This window comes from Larus michahellis, chromosome 8 (assembly GCF_964199755.1).
Source record: "Larus michahellis chromosome 8, bLarMic1.1, whole genome shotgun sequence".
Taxonomy (NCBI): Eukaryota; Metazoa; Chordata; class Aves; order Charadriiformes; family Laridae; genus Larus; species Larus michahellis.
In genome coordinates, this window is record NC_133903.1 from 54,202,166 (window position 1) to 54,217,066 (window position 14,901).

A 14,901-nucleotide genomic window follows, 5' to 3' on the forward strand; every position below is an offset into this window, starting at 1 on the left:
GTGTGTTATTAATACCTATAATCTCAGGATCGGAATGACCAGCTTTACAGAATTTACTTCAGAGTGAGTAATTTCATTACCAAGACCATAAATGTTATCGATAAATGATACTTTTAGTTCTCCTCCTTAGCTCATTATATTTTTGCTAATCAATCATTTGTAAGTGGATTTAAAACTTGACTGTGAATTTCCCTAGTCTGAAATCCAGAGCGCCATGGCCACACCAGAATTATTCAGCACAATCTTCTTTTTATGAAACATAAGTGTAATGTTTTCATAGTCTACGCTACTGTCTGTGATAGGAAATATATCTAAAAATTTTGAAACTTGTTTTAGCAAATCTTATCATGGTCATATCAAAGTCTCTTGTTTTTGAAGTCATTCTTTTCAGTTTTGAGTAATTAAAATCAACAAATGCTACACTAAGTGTACAGTAGGTCTCGAAACATAAACAAAGCTGTGCTTGTGTACCATCTGCTACTACTGTGCTGCTTAGATTTAGGTGTAGAATCTGAGTAGCCTTTTCTTTCATGTCTAGTTTGTTGAATACAAGTGAAGAGAGCTATTTTTTTTTTTGAAGCATCATTTTTTAAAGGTCAAACTAGCAGTCATATGGTTACAAACTCACCTTCTCACTTACTGGGCATCATCATTGCAAAGGCACCCATTAGCTTTGTGTCTTGCGTCGCTCTGGAAGACTCTGGTGGCTGAGGCTGTCGGTAAAGTCTTTTGGGTCCTTCTCAAGCCCCATTTCTCAGAAGAAGGATTGGTGTAGCAGGAAACCTGAGTGGCAGAGAGGTGGGAGGGGGTAATCTGTGTACGTAAGGTTGGAGTCTTAAAAGTGGGCTTGTCTAATACTCTGAAAAAAGGCTTTCCTAGAGAATCAGCATCATTATGAAGCACTTCTTTTCTGGCTGTATCATATTTTCAAAGGCCCATATTAGGAAAAAATAACATGGTCCTGGTTTTGTTTCCTCTACAAAGTGCTATTTTTCTCTCTTCCCTGCCTCAAAGGTGGGCCTGTTTGTCACTAATCAATCCCGAGCTTTGTAGATACTGCAGCTTTTCTAAAATGTTATTCCTTCTGGATGTCTTTTCAGTGTCCTCCTTATTCCTGCTATGTAATTTAGAGAGTGGGGAAAAAAAACTCCATTACAATATAATCTTCTTCTTTCTGAATGTATCTATTGTTTTCTGAACTAAAGAGTGCCTTCATATTTAGATTTGAAGAAACTCCTTTTTCTGGTGTTGAGAGATTTGCTGAAGTCAAGAATAGTGGCTAATCTGAATGTATTTATTAATTTAATGATGATTTTAATGGTCCACCTTTCAGTTTGTGTTCTGGTTTACAACAGAACCTTTTTCTATAATCTAATTTCTCTCTGGTTTCTGAGTACTTTCACCAGCTGTGAGCTTCGGAATAGAAAATATTTTCCTTTTCCTTTTTGCAAACCAGCAGAAGGGCGTTTTTAATATATGGTTAGTTTTTTTCAGTTTTATATTAATATTTTATTTCCTTTAAATTTGCTGCAGTAGACAACAACTGAAACTACTTAAGTCTGTGCATGGGCATAAGAAAACAGTCATATTATCTGTACTCTCCAAGATACTGACAGCAATATCAGCAGCCTCCCTGTGCTGACTGTATTTAGGACACCGTACTTTGATTCTTCCAGACTCCACTTCTAATGTTTCGCATTCTACCAGTAACACTACTTAGAGAAAATTTCTGTAGCAGCAGAGCACTGGCTGTGAAGGGCTTTTGATTGTCAAAATATCAGGACTCCCAAGGCTGCAGCTCCATTTCAGATGTTGCTATAGGCATGTTTACTGTTTCGGTTCCGTCTTCTAAAGATAAGTGACAGAGCATCAAAACTTATCTTCATCTCCATCAGCGTCTTATGGAGCAAGAGAGTTGGAAAGCATTTAATGAGCTTAATGAGTTGGGTAGTGGAGGGACGTGTGTGTGATAAGAAAGGAGATAGCTGGCCATCGATTTCTCTTTCAGTGAAAAGTGAAATAGGTACGGCCATAACTTTGTCCTGCTTTTAATATAGGTCCTTCCAAAGCTGATATTTGGCAAGCATTTGATTAAACTTCTCTTTTGTTCACTCTCTTAAGACATGTTTTCCAATTTCCCGGTCCATTTTTTGCTGCTGGCAGTGACACAATCCCTCTCGATTTCATCACTTTAACAGACCTTACTCTCATCGTCATCATCTTTTTGATCTCATTGGACTGTATCAGATTACCGAAAACAGACAACTGTATGTATTTGAGTTTATCCCTTGCAATCCCAGGTCTATGTGCTTGATTGTTTTTCTCTTTGGTATCATCAATGTCTTTAGTGTGTCCTGCTTGAACTCTGTCTTGCAGTTTTGATTTTTACTTCTCAGGGTAGAGCTGGACAGGCATACTGAGGCCAGCTTTGTGGGCACTTTTTTCCGTAGACTCCTCCAGTGTAAGGTCAGATTATATTGAGAACAGATCATGTTATGCGTTTCTCTTTTCAAGTATTGTTTGTTATGGGAAGTCATCTTATCAGTTCAACAATAAAACATTTCCAAATGAATACCTTCCCTTCCCCTTCAGGTCTTAAAAATAATTTTCATTGAATGCGAACTAATGAGTCGTCTTTGCGTCCCATTGCCTTAGACAACTTGGAGGCTTCCAGTGCTCTTTGCCGTTTGCTGGCGTTCAAATCTGACCAGGATCAAATCAAAGTCGTTAAGATGATGTGTGTAAGAGTGACTATTGGAATGGTTTTGTGGTTTGGGATCTAGCATAAAACCAAACAATAAGCTTAAACACCTACCTAGTCTCTTGTATTTGCATTTAAGTAGGCAACTGCTTCTGTAGCAGAGATGTGCCTACCATGGATGCACATGGCTTCTTTCATTTCAGGGCATCAAACCGGTTTGTTTTGAGATCCCTTTCCTGCTGCCCCTCACTTCCTTAGTAGGTGATAACAAGGAGAGATAAGCATCACTTTTTCTGACAGAAATGTGTGATGTGATGACACTGTGTATTTATACCAGGGTTTTTTGCTTCTTAACTGTCCAGTAGAAAGAGCTCAGGCAAGTGGATTCATTCCATTGTTTATCAGGACTAACATGTGAAAGGGAGAGAAGAAATTCTGAGGGTATTCAGGGTTTCTGTTGTTTTGTGGGATTGACTGGGAAGTTTGTTGTTACCAAGTGGCAGTGGAATCCAAAGGGAAATGGCCCCGGAGCAGTATAACGAAAGCCTTTGTTTTCCATAAAACAGGTATGTGGAAAAAGTATTAGGAAAGAATTTAAAAAGTAACTAGTGACTTTGAATGACCCCTTATTTTCAGCAGATCTTGCGTATATCTCTTGCAAATATGATCACTCCTAAAATAGGAAAATCAAAATCACTGCTTACTTCTCAAGATCTTAATTAACCTGCAACATTGTAACGGTACTGGGAAATTAAGAGATTTTTTTTTTTACTGTCTTGTGCTCTATTTATAGGATGATACCAACCTTTTTGAGACCTATGATGTTGAGCTTATAAAAAAGAATGGACAGAGCCTGGGGATAACAATTATTGGATATGCTGGCACATGTGATGTAGGTGAGTTCTACAGGATTTAGTAAAGACTAGGACAGAGGCTTCTCAAATACCCTTTATTTACTGTGGGGAAAGTGGATAGTGCTTGTTTGAATCTTACGGAATTTATGAAGAAGATATTTGGAGAACTTGCTGCAAAGTGGAATTCGGCCTCAAATTTTTTTAAAGAGTTGTAATTAGCTTACAAAAATAATTCCCATGTGACTGCTGGACTGTGAATTTTACGTGCTTATGTTACTGTGCAAGACATTAGACTGTAACAGACTGTTCCTGCACGTACAGACTCTAACACAGGTTCCTGTCCGCACTGTTCCTCATTTTGCCCCTGTGATGTATAGCACAATTCGGATAGTGCGTTTTAAGAAGAATTTTAAAAACAGAGTATCGGATGTTCCCACTTGGCATTAACTTTTGAATGGCATCTCCAGTATGTACAAAATAGCGCAACGCGCAAGTTTTCGTTTGTCTAATGAATTGTAGGAGTTAGAGTGGAAACAATGTCAGATTAACTAGTCCATCTCTCTGCCAGGCAGGAGATGCAGAGAATCGTAGCTGTGTGTGATGCGTATGCCGCCTTCACAAGATGATGTACTTGTCTTTGGCAGATGGCTGTTTCCGTGTCTAAGCTCTGGGAACAGATTAAAATACCTGTGCTAGGATATAGGGACATGGAATTAGGTTGTGGGGTTTTTTTTCTAAATCCTTTTTAAATTAGAGCTGTTAACTCATCTTTCAAATATTGGTTCCACAAATTATATCTTTAAAATTGACTCAACTGAATATCTGGTTTTACGCAAAAGGGGTGGTGCTTTTTATGCCCTCCCCTTCCTTGTGGGACTCAATAAAGTATTCTGGGAATGCGGTGCAGCTGGGGTTCCCAGGAGATCCCGGAGATGTTGCTGGCCGGGAATCCCAGGAGCGCTTGCCAGGAAATGGGAAAAGGTAGAGGGGTTTTTGTGAGCATGGACAAACCATGTTGGGCAAGTGTCTGAAGAAGGTTAGTGTTCAGAAAAGGATGGATGAAGTGTCAGGATTCACTAGAATTAAAGATCAGCATCTCATATTTTGCGGGAGTTTGTGTAAAGAAAGGGTTACTGTTTCAACTGGTGATTGGGTTTTTTACTGTCTTTTTTGGTTTTGTTTTAATTTCCTTGTTCTAATTAGAAGTTAGAATTAATAGTCAAACATCAAACGTGACAAAGGACAGCTTTTCTAATTTCCATGTTTCTCTTTTTTTTTTTTTTTTTTTTAAGAAAAATCCTTTTTGATTAAGATTTAAAGTACTAAATTCTTCAGCTGTAAGATGATTGAAGTCCTGATCAAAGTACTTAAGCACATACTTTACTTTTAGCTTAGGTAGTCCTATTGAAATCAAATGCAGCATGGATTTAAGTGATTGTGGTTTAAAGCCTGGGTAAGCACAAGGATGAATCCATGGAGGAGGTGGCCTTTTCTGGGCCGTTTTAAGGAAAAAATGTTGAGGTCAGTGTACAGGTGGTTGTGTTGGTGCTGTTTTTTCCATCGGAGATCCTCAGTTGTTCTGTGTCAAGCTGTGTGAGTGGTAACATGCAGACGTTGGTGGTTTACAGAATCATAACTTTGTGGACAGAAGTGTGTGAAAAAGGCCGTAATTAAAAATCTTAATAGGAAAAGAAACAAATTAGGTTAACGTAGTGACTTGTTTCTGTTCCCCCCCCTCTCCCTGTCAACAGAACCTTCAGGGATTTTCGTGAAAAATATAATACCTGGTAGTGCTGCTGACCACAATGGCCAAATTCACGTTCATGACAAAATTGTTGCTGTAAGTAAAATTGTCTGCTTATATATTGTTGTAGAACTAATACTTCATTACACATCTTGGTGTTAAAAGAACAACGTAGTAAAGACTTTCTCAAATTAATTAAACCTTCTCTGCTTTGCAGAGGAAATAATTTGGTAGTTCATATTTGTTTAGGTAGATTTGTAGCAGAAATGAGCTTTGGCTTGCTGTGGTTAAAATATTATTTTATATTCAAAGTAGTCGTAAATAGTAGTTAACTATCAAAGAGGCAAGCATTTGGATTAAAATGTTTCAGAGTGGAGAATCTTGGCTTTTGGCCTGAAGTAAAGTTGAGCAACATTAGCTTCTATTTGGATTGAATGGAATTTGAGGATGGTTAAGATTTTGCAAGATGTGGCACACTGTTTATGATCCTTAATGACTATGTAGCATAGTGTGGATACAATCAAAATGTTAATAGTCACAATTTAGGTTTAAAAACCCAAGCTTTATGTGTAGAAAAATTAAAACCCATTGAATAACAGTGATTTGAATAATAGCCAATTTTGTATTCACAGTACAAGCAGGAATGAATTACACAGTCTTTTTGTTTTAAGAGATAATATTTACAGAGATATGATTTTAAATTACTTTTAAAATGTGTGCAGTGCCAGACCTTCCAAAGTCAGCTTCTCCTTTGTGAGAGTGAAAATTAATACAACCTTATGCTTTTATCTGCAGCTTTGCAGGAGAAGCCCCTATTGATGCATGATCTGACAGTGAGGTGAACAGAGTATTTTGGGTGTAAATTAAAACATCTGAATTAATGTAAGAATTGGGCTGTTCAGAATGGATTATATGAACAGTTATGTGTATAGGCATGTGTGGGGCATGTTAGAAATCTGTGAGAAAACTAACAGCGATAATGAACTGAACAGAGTTCTAGGCTGACTACTCTTGCTGGGAAGCTTCATCCACAACACTCCTCAAGCTGGTTTTTGTAAGCAAAAAAATTGTAGGGGGAAGTCAGTGCGTACTTAGATTGGTAAATTCTGTTTTGTGGTTGCCCCATGAAGACAGAAGAAATTACTGTTACGTTTCCTTTTAAAATGCATTTTGAAAATATTATCTAATTAGTGAAATGTAACTGATTTAATGAGATTGTTTTGCAAATACTACTGTCGTGGGTGAATAACCCTATAATTTCTGCAGAAAATAATGTGCATATGCATGCAGCCTGAGAATGTAATGTGTTTACTATTATATGATATGGTTTTCTTTTTTTAGGTTGATGGAGTTAATATACAGGATTATACAAACCAAGAAGTGGTAGAGGCGTTGCGTAACACAGGACAGACTGTATGCCTTACCTTACTTAGAAGGAAACCTTCTTCTACTGTTTCTTCAGAAAGAACTTCAGATGCATGTAATCCCTATTTTTTTTTTCTTTTTCAACTTTCTCAGAAACAAATTTTATTTTTCACTCAATTTACAGTTACCTAATTTAACAGTTAGGTCTAGATACCACATGATCCTCTATTTTGTAAGGGCACGCTGTAGAAAATGAGATACTTAAAAGAGGAATGGAAAGAAACAGAAATGAGGAATTTGGGAAAATTGAGTGCAAAACTCCTGTGTAGCCCCCCCCCCCATGTGATTTATTTTTTTTCATCTGTTTTTGCAGTGCAGCCAACTATTCCAACCTTTGTGTCCCCTGGAGCAGTAAGGACTGAAACTGGTGTGGGCACTAAGAATGGGGAAAACCAAGAGCAGAAAGATAATCTTCGAAATGAAAAGAAGCAGAATCTACATAAGACAGGTGGATAGGATATCTTACAATGTCTTTTCTTTGGAATCTTTGGAGTCTTTGGAATTGTCTTTCATCTGTTTTCAATGCTGATGGGCTGTCGTGGCTTACTCCATCTTTAGCTTTTGCTCTGTAATGCTTTTTATTCAGGTCCCCCTGAAGTAAAGCTCTCCCTGTTGGATTTATCAACTCTCCCACCCCTCCTTGTCCCCAAAATGTAGCACTGTCCACAGCTTTGCCGAGAGTTCATTCTGTGTCATCACAGAGGTCACTGATGAAGATTCTGGATAGCATTAGCCCCTGTAGCTATTGACCTTCTCTCATAACTGGCTGTCAAGCCATTGGTTAATGCTGTCTTTGATCCCAGTGGTCCATTTAGTTTTCAGCGTATTTAGCAGTCATCAAACCCATGCTTTCTCAGTTTCCAAATGAGAATGCTGAAGTAAATAGCGTCAAAAGCTTTGGTAAATTTGAGGTGTATTACACCCTTCATCCACATAGCTATTTTAGCAGTCGGAGTGGTCAGTTATTGGGCAAATCTATATTAACTGTTCCTGATTTGCCTTCTTATCATTTTTATGTTATGACTTCAGAAGTGGATTCTGAGAAGTATCTCATCATCCCTCCAGGTCCGAAGGTGAGACTGACTGGCCTATAATTCTCTGGATCGTCCTCCTTGCATGAAGTTTGCCTTTTCTAGTTATTAGTGATCCTCCTTTGATTGCCATGTTTTGTTGTGGGTTTGTTTGTTTGTTTTGATTATAGACAATGGAGGTGTAGCCCTTTCAGTACCCTGGAACGAATCTCATAAGCTCTGTAGAGCTAATGCCTCCAGCTCACCGGTTCCTCTTTCTAGCCCTGGTCCTACTCTGATGACCTGAGGTGTCCTGCCTGCAGTCTTCTCCTGACAGAGAAGATTTGTTCATCCTCCTCTGCAGCCAGGGCCCTGAACCAGATTGCTGGGTGAACAGCATCAGGAGATGGAACTCTTTGGAGCTCACATTTACTTCCCGATCCAGTGTTACCTCAGTCATATCTATCTTCTTGCCCTCACAGGTCTTAGGCTCCTGTGTCTGCAGAGTCTTTAAAAAATATTCTGTTGGTTTTATGTACATCATGTCTGATGCCCATTTGTCGCAGTTTCCTCTTCTGGCACTGTGGTAACTTCATCGGAACTCCCCTTCTGAGCTGCTTGACTTGGCCTCCTGCAACCTCTGACCTGAGCTGCAGCATCCTCCCTCAGGAGTTCTGACTGTGTAGGGCTTCCTGAAGGACCAGAGGTAGCTGCGGCAGCAGGGACAGGAGATAATGTCTTGTGACATGTCTCGATTTGTAGGTCATTTTCCACACGAATGGTGCCATTTCCATGAACATCTGTCTCACCTGTGTGACACTTGCCATGTAATCCTGTGAGATTCCCCACTTGGTAATGAACTTCTCCTTGCTTCCGATGAACTTCTTTCTTCCTGCTGCTTCCCAGACCCAGCTCATTTCCCTTGTGGTGCTAATACTGTTGAGTGCTGCTTCCTCCCATGCCACTGCTGGAAACTAGAGCTCAGTCTCTAGACGTGCAATTTCTGGCTTGCTTGTCCTGAGCTTACTAGAGCAACTGGAAATTGTTGACTGCACACCTATGCAGGCAGGTGAGAATCTCTGGTTTGGCAAAGGCTTAACAGGCATGTAAAGACCTGACAGCTGGAATCGGAAGGTGGACAGGAGTTCAAATTAGGCATATGTTTTTAACAACAAAGGCAATTGGACATAGGGGCAGATCACAAAGGCTTTGGTTTTTAGCTGACTTTTGAATCAAGGTTGGACGTCTTTCCAGAAGGCGTGCTTCAACTCCCCTACAGATTTCTGGGCTCTTCTACAGAAACTTCTGGGTGAATTTCTACAGCTTGTGTTAAAGTCAGCATAAATTATCCTTATGGCTTCTTGTTTCTAAGATATGTAGATGTAATAGAGGATTCTAAATTATGGCTGTCAATGAATAACAATTTTGCTATGATCATGGAAGATCTGTCAGTATTAAAGACAACCTGGAAACGAGACAAATGTAGCAGTTCCTATGTTCCATTCTGGTTTACTTTTTTGTCCAAGCCTTGTAACCAGACATCCTTTGTTGTGACTTTTGCGTGTTCTCAGAAATAGGAAGCCAAAACAGAGGTGGCTGAGTAGCTGAGATGTGAGGCTATCAAAGCATTGTTTTAGCTGTATGAATGGAAAAGCGTATATTGATTTGTAGTTACAACGGATTAATAACTTAAGGATTTAGCAGTAAGATGTATTTAGGGGCAGAAGAGCCAGCAGGACTTAGACTCGCTATGACTGAGGCTAGAGAAGAGCAACACATGCTGTCCTGTGTCACGTACCCAGTCCTTTTTTACTGGGGAACTTTCTATGCATAATTTTCTTTTTCTACTGAAGCGAACAATATCTCTGTAGTCAGGTGCTGACTACTCGTGATTGGGTTGTCTTGTGTCACAGGCTGCAGATGCCTGCCCTGACGCAAGGAGAACTTTCTGAGGAATTTGTTACCTAATACCTTGTGCTGTGCAAATACGGTATATCAATGCCAGGATCAGTTTATGCTGGCAACTAAAATTGCCTTCAGCTGGCTTGCAGTTAACAAACTCTGTTAGGCTCAAGGTGTGTTATCTAGATATGCCTTAGCTGATTCCTGTTCTGCTGATAATCAGCTTGGATCAAACTCTATTTTTGAGCCCTTTTCATAGCAGACCCAAACTGCTTTGATGTGGATCCACTGCCTCTCCATAAATACTCCAAAGCCCTTAGTTTCAAAAGGAGTTTGTAATCAATTTGTATGTGTATGAGTGTCTCCCCTTCAATTCTAGCATGGTGCAAATCTTGTGATCCCCTTCCTTGGAGCTCTGCAGGGTGTGATGCAGATGCACCTGGGTCTGGCAACTACTTCATTTCCTGGAATTCACAGCTGCCGGTTGGACCCGTGCTGATTCCTTCCAGGGGCAGCGTGGTGTATCCGCACTGCGTTCCCCTGTGCATCGCGTAGCAAGCGTACTAGGACATCTTTCTATTCTCTTATGTATCCAAGGTCCCCTTACCCTGGAGAATACAGGCTAATGTGTTTGTAAGTGCAGTGTGTCTTGGGATACCAAAATTTAAACACTGAAGATACTGTTTGCAGTTGGATACTGCCCTTGATACCATCTAGCAGTGCTGGTCCTCCTTGGGCGGGCAGGATAATGCTGTGGGCATGACTTCCAAACTGAGTAATGAATCAGGAACATTTAATGCAATGGTAAGCAAGTATCGTTGCTTGATGTAGTGAAAAACCACTTTAAGTTACAAGGTTCTGCAAAAGCTCTGTGCAACTATAAAATGTATGTGAGTATCTCTGTTCAAAACTTGAAATACTTAGTTGCAAATTTTACTCGGACTGAAATACGATGTATAAGATTTCACCTTGGAATAGAATTTAATGGCCAAGTTTAAATTCCAGAGATAGGTGCTTATTTTGGACATGGTGATGGGCACTTCATTATAACAGTGCTAAAGTAAATACTGCTAATTTAAGGCTCTGACTAAACTCTGGAAATGCTTTTAGAAGTTTAATGTAAAAGGTATGTTTTATAAAATATGTATTACTTCCCTTTAAGCGCAATTGTGTGAAATTCGTATTAAATTGTGTTTCCTGGAGAGGCATTAAAAAGTAATTCTGGCCAGGCAAAACCATGCTTAAGCAGTTCTGTTACAAAGGCAACATGGTTTAGGATGCAATGTGCAGGAGGCCTGAAACTCTCTGCTAGCAGACTAGAGGCAATTAACTTAACAGCTGCCTCTGCAAGGCTGCAGGCTGGGCGGAATGGCTTGCTTTTGCCTTGCAGCAGTACTCCAAACCCAAAGATGTGATGATGGCGCTTAAAAATGGCTGGGGAAAAATATCCAGCAGCAGAGCAGATAAAGGTAGTGCATTAATGAAGTGCAGTAGACCGCAGTGCACGGCCTTGTATAGTACGTTTGTGAAACCAGGAGGAAATTGCAAGAAGATCCCAATTTTGAAGATGCTGGCAATTTTGACCAGGAAAGATTATTTTTACAATACGCTTGGGATTTATTCTTGATGCTTGCTAACTAGAAATAAAAAAAAAAAAAACCTGTATGGAAGTGCAGACAGAAGGACAGACTAAATATATTAAATAGAAATAAAAAAAACTGTATGGAAGTGCAGACAGAAGGACAGACTAAATATATTAAAAGTTGTTGCTAATGAGAGCTGTCCCTGGCAAGTGTTTTCATTTCTGAGGCCTTGCATGTTATAGAAGATGTGGTACGTATGTCAGGTCATGAGAAATCCAGCTGGATGAGAGACTAGAAAGAAACTTCCTATTAGCTGCCATGTGGAAAAAGCTGGTTGGGGAAAAAAGGAGCATTTTAAGTGAATAGGGTGGATTGGAATTGAATATATTTAATCCAAATCCTTCCAACCAACGTTTCCACTGTTCTGAGGAAGTCACAGGCAAGGCCTTCAAAGTGTGTTTGAAAGAAAGAAGGGGGGAAACTTCAAATGGAGACGCGCATCAGCGCTTGCTCTGAACAACTCATAGATTTTGGTAATGTGTTTTGGAAGTGACGAAAAAGTCTGTATTCAGCCAGCTGAACACAGCTTACAGTTACTGAACTGAACATTGAGCCTGACCCTAAGATTCATTACTCCTGGTGAGCCTTAAAAATCTATATTTGGCTGCACAGGGGATTGCAGGTGCTTAGGTCCTGTGTGTTCATGCCTTAACTTTGTACTAGCAGAAAAAGAGACTAAAGAATTTCTGTCCCTATGTATTTCTGCAAATAGAAGGGGCAGAAAAACACACTGGTGTTCTGGTTTTGCTACAGTTGGGAAGTAAAGATAGTGATCAGCCTGTGCTTGATAACACGAAGACAACTTCTTGGAAACTTCAATTACATTTCAATGGAGGAAAAACCCCTTAACCCACAGCTGAGAATTTCAGGACAATTTGTTTTCCCTTTTTTTATTTAAGGAGATAATTATTTGAGAGAGAACTGTCGGCTGTATTTACAAAGCCAAATTTTTTTTCTTGGTGGGATTTCTTTTGGGTGGCAGAAAATAGTTATCTGAATTCCTGGAATCCTTGAATATCTGTATCTCCTTGAGCCTATAGGTTAAAGAAGCTCTGGATATTTCCAAGTGAAAGCTCAGTTGTTGGGCTCTGAGGAGTGGGGTTTCTCAATAAAGATCAGACAGAATTTGCCTATCTGACGTGACAGAAAGTGAGTGGAAGAGACACAGTGATGGGTTATGTTGTTGTATAAGTTAACTTAAATCTTTGTTTTTAATGAGCTGAAAACTTCAAAGTTATAAAATGATGTAATGAGGGTTGTATTGCAGAGCTCGTGTTTTATCTTTGCAGCCTAGAGAGGTGTTGAAAGCAGAGGCCGCCTGGCATCCCATTCGTGTTGGCTTTTGCTAGTAGGTAGGCTCCGAGCTTCTCTTGGTGTCTTCAGAATTCCCCCCTTGTGGTATTTTACTCACTACTTTGTGTGCAAAATGTGAGGTTGTGATTTACATCCTAAATTTAAGTACGACACATCAGCAATACTAAGTGGTCTGTGCCTTGTCTAGACATCTGACAAACTATTACAGTCGTTCAGGGGGAAAAAAACCAGTTTTCGGTAATTCAGAGCCCAGTTGCTGCTGCTGTAGCTGCTAGATGGAATTTGCTTTAGAGCTTGATTCTTACCAGTTAAACATTGCTTCAGTTTGGAACTTTATATGTGCGCTGAGCTTCTGGATGAGGTCAAATGCAGGGCAGCCAGTCATTTTATGCTGTCTAGCTCTGTCAAATTGTCTTACATGAATGTAATACTGCCTTGGTTGCATAAGTAAGAAAGCTGAAAAGATATAAATGTCAAGATAGCCAAGTTCCCACGGAAGACTGGTTTAGAACTGGAGCTTATATTAAAGCTCATGTTACTTACTGGCCTAATTAAACTAGACAAGCCTTTATACCTGCCAAATATATAAATAAAGCCTGGGACTGCGTTGTGCTGATGCAGCCCCTCGATAACAGCAATATCTTGTCAGGTGTTTTACTTCTTAAGGGGGTTCATTTTGGTGGGAGATGATGCTTCCCTGGAGTGGCAAGCATTTTTATAGCAACAAATTATGAAGTCGTGTGAAATTTGTTTTGCAGCCTGGATGAATGATTTATTTACAGTACTATATGGTACAGAACTCACATCTCATCAATTCAAGCATCACCTCTTCTGCTTCTCAATTGAATAAATCACATGTTAGCAGTAGCTGACATTTTGCATTGTTTTCCTAAGAAAGACATTTTCGATTTGCACTGTTTGATAGACTCAGCTTAATGCGCTTTCCTTTTTCGGATTATTCCCTCTAATCTTTTATTTACACTGAATTTATATTGAAGTATTTAGGAGTAACTGTACTTCTGAATGTACAATATGCTTGTAAATCTAATATTCACTTTCATATTTAGGAAAACTCCCACTCCCTCCAGCACATGAGTTGAAATCCAAGTGGGAAAACCTGCTGGGACCTGAATACGAAGTTATGGTATGTTATCTTTCAATAAACTACATTCATGTATGTCATTTCTTTAAATTACAGATCTGTGCGCTTCGCATTACAGGCTGTTTATTCAACGGTTTAGTGTTTGGAAGAGATCAGTAACATCAAATTTTGATTCCCTTATCATCAAGGCTGAAATATAGAAGTGTTATAATGAGTTGTTCAGGTTTTTGGTTTGTGGGTTTTTGGTTTTTTTCATTCTGTTTATATAGGTACTGTTGTTATACAGATACTAGACAGAAACAGCAATTTAAGAAAATCAACTGCTCTTTTAAATCTGCATCATAGCAGCCACTTAAAATATGTGGCATTTTTATGATTTCATTTATGATCTATTTGTTTTATTGTGTACTGGGAAAAAAAGGCTCAGGATGGAGCTCCTGTGTTTCACGAAGAATCTTACAGTTTTATTAGAAGAATGAAAGAATGATTTTCAAACGTGCTGGGAAAATAGGAAGTAATTCACGGTAGTGTAACTTTGTGGTGCCAGTGTCTATTAGATATTTCTTCACTTCATAGTAAATAATTGCCAAGCAAAAGATTGTTTTGATGAATCTGCATAAGGAGTTGACTGAAATTGTAATTCACTACTGCTTTTCAGTGCTGTGTTAGCCAGCGAGTACAGATAAAAGACTCCAGCCAGTCTTTTTCCCGAAGACTTAAAAAATTCTCACCACCACCGAGAAAATGCCCTGTTTGTCTTTGCAATGCTTGTCCAGTTGATTTAGAGACACTTATTTTTACTACTTGGAGTAGCCATCGTTCCAGTCACTCACTGGAAGATTTAAAGTAGCTTTAAGAATCGCCTTGAGAAACTCGCTTCTCTTCTTTCCATTAGCACTCCTTTAAGATCTGAAGTTCATGTAAGATTATGTACGTGATGCAATAAATCTGTTTGGCTGCCCACTTCAGTTGCTTGGTATTCCCATCCTTACATTTCAAGAGTCTGATATTACTTCCCTTAGCACTATCACACTTCCCACAGAGGACAAAAACCTGCTTAGTTGGTGAAACCGTCCGTTTCTAATTCTTCTTTAGCTGCCACCAGTAAAATGTCAGGAGTGAAAATGTTAATGATCAGTCCTTTTAAATAATAGAAGGAAACTGTTGTGGCATCCCATTTTGAAAGTAATTTTTCGGTTCTTCCAG

General features: G+C 39.3%; 1 protein-coding gene across 4 annotated transcripts in view; it reads left to right on the forward strand.

Moving 5' to 3' along the window:
• The window catches only part of PATJ (PATJ crumbs cell polarity complex component), a 156,719-nt gene that overhangs the window by 15,552 nt on the left and 126,266 nt on the right, over positions 1–14,901 (forward strand). For all 4 annotated transcript variants that reach the window (XM_074597315.1, XM_074597316.1, XM_074597317.1 and 1 more), the window contains exons 9-13: positions 3,495–3,597; positions 5,307–5,395; positions 6,641–6,779; positions 7,038–7,172; positions 13,661–13,737. In XM_074597315.1, the coding sequence (XP_074453416.1) occupies positions 3,495–3,597; positions 5,307–5,395; positions 6,641–6,779; positions 7,038–7,172; positions 13,661–13,737 (543 nt within the window). The remainder of the gene's footprint in view (positions 1–3,494; positions 3,598–5,306; positions 5,396–6,640; positions 6,780–7,037; positions 7,173–13,660; positions 13,738–14,901) is intronic.